This window comes from Myotis brandtii, unplaced genomic scaffold (assembly GCF_000412655.1).
Source record: "Myotis brandtii unplaced genomic scaffold, ASM41265v1 scaffold1038, whole genome shotgun sequence".
NCBI classification, from domain to species: Eukaryota; Metazoa; Chordata; class Mammalia; order Chiroptera; family Vespertilionidae; genus Myotis; species Myotis brandtii.
In genome coordinates this window covers 702855-706542 of record NW_005353490.1, presented here as the reverse complement: position 1 = coordinate 706542, position 3688 = coordinate 702855, and the positions used below count along the sequence as shown (strand labels likewise).

Here is a 3688-nt window from a genome sequence, read left to right as displayed (position 1 = left end):
GCTAGGGACGAAAGGGAATAACTCGGGGGGTTTCTGGAGAGAAAGGGAGGCGAAGGGGGAGGCGGCATGTGGACCCACGATGGGGCGCGGGAGGTGACCTCCGGGCCCCTGAGTCCTCCGTCCCCGTTCCTGCCCGGACCCTTCCCAAGTCCCGGACCCGCCGCTCCTCTCACCGTCTCGGCTTCTGTGTGCTGGGGTCCGGCACTCTGTCCCCCCATGACCCCGCGGAGGAAATTCATCTTGATGTTCGGCCACCGGCTCTACCGGCCCCTCCGGGAAGAAAAGATAACTTCCCCTGCCCTCCGCAGGGCCTGGCCCCCACGTTCGCACTCCGCGGCCGCCGCCACCGCCGCCCTCCAACTCGGCGGCCGCTCCAGCCCCCTAAGCCCGGAAACACTTTTCGTGGAGATGCGCATGCGCGGAAACGTGGCATTACGTGGCGGCTCGAAGGGCGAAGGCAAAGGGGGAAAGTAAACGATAGGAGGTCCGTAGCCGGGGTCCGCCCAAGCCCCGCCCACTGCGCAGGCACCGCCTCCCTCCGCAGGGACACGCCTTCTGCTCCCGCCCCTCTGTGATCGCTGGGGCTGAAACCCGTCACCCACGTGGTCGAAGCCCGGCCCCGCCGGCTGGAGAGGATCCGGAGCGTGTGTACGTGTTTTGGCTTGCAGGGTGTGCAGTAGGCGCCGAACGGGACTGACTGCAACCTCTCAAATCTGGGGTCGTATTTTGAGTCGAAAGTGAAATTTTCCTTCGGCCGACGAGACAGGTAAGGAATCCCGGCCGCGGGGAGGGTTCATTTGGTTTTGCGGTGTAGCTTCTGATCCCCGAAAATTGTATTTGGTTGCATGGCTTTGTTTGGTGGTCAGAAGGGTGCTGGATCCCCCTCATTCCACTGCCACAGGAGGGCGCATTTCTCAGCTTTTGCTCTTCAAACCTGTTAAAAGGAACGCCAGGTACACCGCTGCTTTCAAGTGGTGTGAGGGGAAAACCAATCGAACTCCGCATTTATCTCACTAGAGAAAATACATTGATCTGCAGTGTCAGTTTGGCAGCTAGTAGCATAATGTTTTGTTATTAACTCTCAACCCCTGCATTTCAGTTTGTGGGTGTGTGTTTTAGCATGAAAAAAATGTCGTTTTTTTCAAATCGGTATGCATTGTTCCCTTCAAAATGAGATTTCCAGGTCCATATGCTTCTGGAGTAATTTTGTAGATTTCTTGAGCCCCAAAAGCGCAGGGTCTAGTTAGCCAACTGATTCATACATCTCTCCACTTGGATGCCCCACAGGTTTCAGATTCCCCAGCCTCCCTTAAAGAAAAAAAATCAAGATGCTCCCTGTGCTCTGCCACGATCAATGGTATCACTAGCCATATAGTTGCTTAAGCTAGAAGGAGGAAGCTGGGAAGACTCGAACTCTGGATTTCACCCCACTCCCCCTCCCCCATTGTCTAGTAGTCAAGTTCTATTATGTTTATTTATAGAATGCAGTATTTCTCAAATCGGTCTGCTCTCCATATCTCTGCCTCTGAGATAGATTGTTGTCATCAGGTTGCACCCAGATTACGGCAATAGCTTCCTAACTAGTTTGTCATTATTCAAGCCCTGATTTCCCTCCATTCCAGTCTCTAGTCCAAGCTTTCTGACCTCAGGGACCACTAGGCTAGTCCATCCGTGGGTGAGCCTAGCAATGGCAAAACATCTGTCCATGACAGTCCTGTTATTAAAATCTTTCAGTGATCACCCATTTTCTCCATAATAAAACCAAACTCCTTAGCTTACTGTACAGGCCTGTTATGATCTGGCTCCGGCCTATCTTTACAGCTTCTGCCTTCCCCACAGACTCAGGGTATATGTCTTTGCCCTTCCTCCTCCTTATCAAGGAAACTCTTGCTAGTTCCTTAAGACGTAACTCTGGCATCTTCTGGCAACTCTCAATAAGTGCTTGTTAAGCCGAACTGTTGAGGGCAGGATTATGTTATTTATTTTGTATCTTTGTGTCTTAGCACTGTCTCATAGGCGATATTATGGATAAGTGAAGAAAACATTAAAAGGATATATGAATATTATGCTGAGGGAGGAGGGTCCCTTTTTTCATCTGTAATGTAGAATTATAGGTAGTACATATCACAAAAACTATAGTGTAAGTTCCTTTCCTAGTGTCAAGGTTTTAAGCCTGGGTGACTTGGATTATGGTGGGGATCATGCTGCCAAAAATACTGTGCACTAAGTATTGTCCCCTGCTTTAAAACTGGGCACTTGACATTTTCCATCAGACATTTTCCATGGGGGCATTTTGTTGTAGCCTAAAATAAGTAACTAATAAATGCTCAGCTTTTTTATTACCATGTAATGTGTGCAAAGAACTTCACCAAGTCCCTAAGCCTCACCCCCTCCCTCCCTGAGCCTCTTCTCACCTCCTCCCGGTGCCCCACTCCACCCCATCATTAGGGATGAAGCTCTAAGATGGAGTGGGGCTCATTGGATGTGTACTACATGTATTATTTGGCAATAAAAAGCAGCGCCTTGACATTTTAGCAAAATTGTTTTAAGGCACTGGCCTTTTCAAAATGCCTGGCTTTGTTTTAAATGTTGGTGAGTATAGTAGGCCACTATGAGTTTTCCCTTCATTTGACCTGTTTTCTTCCCTAACAGCATGCACTGGGTAGGAAGGACTATGGGCAGGAAGGATGGACAGTTGGTTGCAGAGCAGATGAGTGTGGAGGCCCCAGACCTCCTCTTGACCTCTAGTCTTCCCTTTGTCCCGATGTCTGGGGAAGGGTGGAGCTGCCCATTACTTCTAGGCTCCAGAGGAGGCAGAGACGGTACAGTGGCCATTTTGTCCCTCATTTGGGGTCTGAAAGGAGAGCAGAGACATCATTTCTACAGAATAGCCACGAAATGGACTCATTTAAGGGAAAGGGGGTTACATGTGAATCTATTTCCGCTGATTTTATAGAGAAAAGTCAGGGACCATGTCCTGTTCTTATTTGTACTCTTTAATCATGTAGCGTAATTCCTTTATCACGCTAGAGCTCAAGATCCATTTCTTAAATAAAGGAAGAGAAGCCCTAGCTGGTTTGGCTCGATGGATAGAGCGTCGGACTGCAGACTGAAGGGTCCCAGGTTCGATTCCAGTCAAGGGTACATGCTGGGTTGCAGGCTTGATCCCCAGTAGGGGGCGTGCAGGAGGCAGCCAATCAATGATTCTCTCTCATCATTGATGTTTCTTTCTCTCCCTCTCCCTTCCTCTCTGAAATAAAAATATATTTTAAAATAAATAAATAAATAAAGGAAGGAAGGAAGAGGAAAAACGGAAAAAAATTGTGACTGCCTGACTATGCCATTATACTTCTGACTTTCATAAATCTAAACACTCAAGATAAGAATGCCATGATTTATTAAAATACACATATTTGACTTGGGTAAATAAAAATGATTTTTCTTTTCCTAGAGCAAACCTGACAACAGAGCAACTTACAAAAGTCATTGGTTTGAAATTCATTTTTAAAACTGTTTATCCTTACAATCCCCTATAGTTCAGTGGTTCTCTTCGGTGGCCCGTTTTCCCCATCCTTTCTTACTTTCTAGTGGCAAACTCAACAATAGCACTGGCAAGATTGCACTCTTTTTTATGGCTGAATCATGTTCCGTTATATATATGCACCACTTATTTATCCATTCATCTATT

At 47.6% G+C, this 3688-nt stretch overlaps 1 protein-coding gene across 4 annotated transcripts in view; it reads right to left on the bottom strand.

Annotated features, from left to right (window-relative positions):
* The window catches only part of USO1 (USO1 vesicle transport factor), a 79616-nt gene extending 79171 nt beyond the window's left edge, over nucleotides 1–445 (bottom strand). For 2 of the 4 annotated variants that reach the window (XM_005856637.2, XM_005856636.2), the window contains exon 1: nucleotides 174–413. In XM_005856637.2, the coding sequence (XP_005856699.1) occupies nucleotides 174–239 (66 nt within the window). In that variant the 5' untranslated portion in view covers nucleotides 240–413. Of the gene's footprint in view, nucleotides 1–173 lie in introns of all 4 variants that reach the window. The other 2 variants (XM_005856638.2, XM_005856635.2) reach the window with 2 other exon arrangements.
* Nucleotides 446–3688: the final 3243 nt, after the last annotated feature.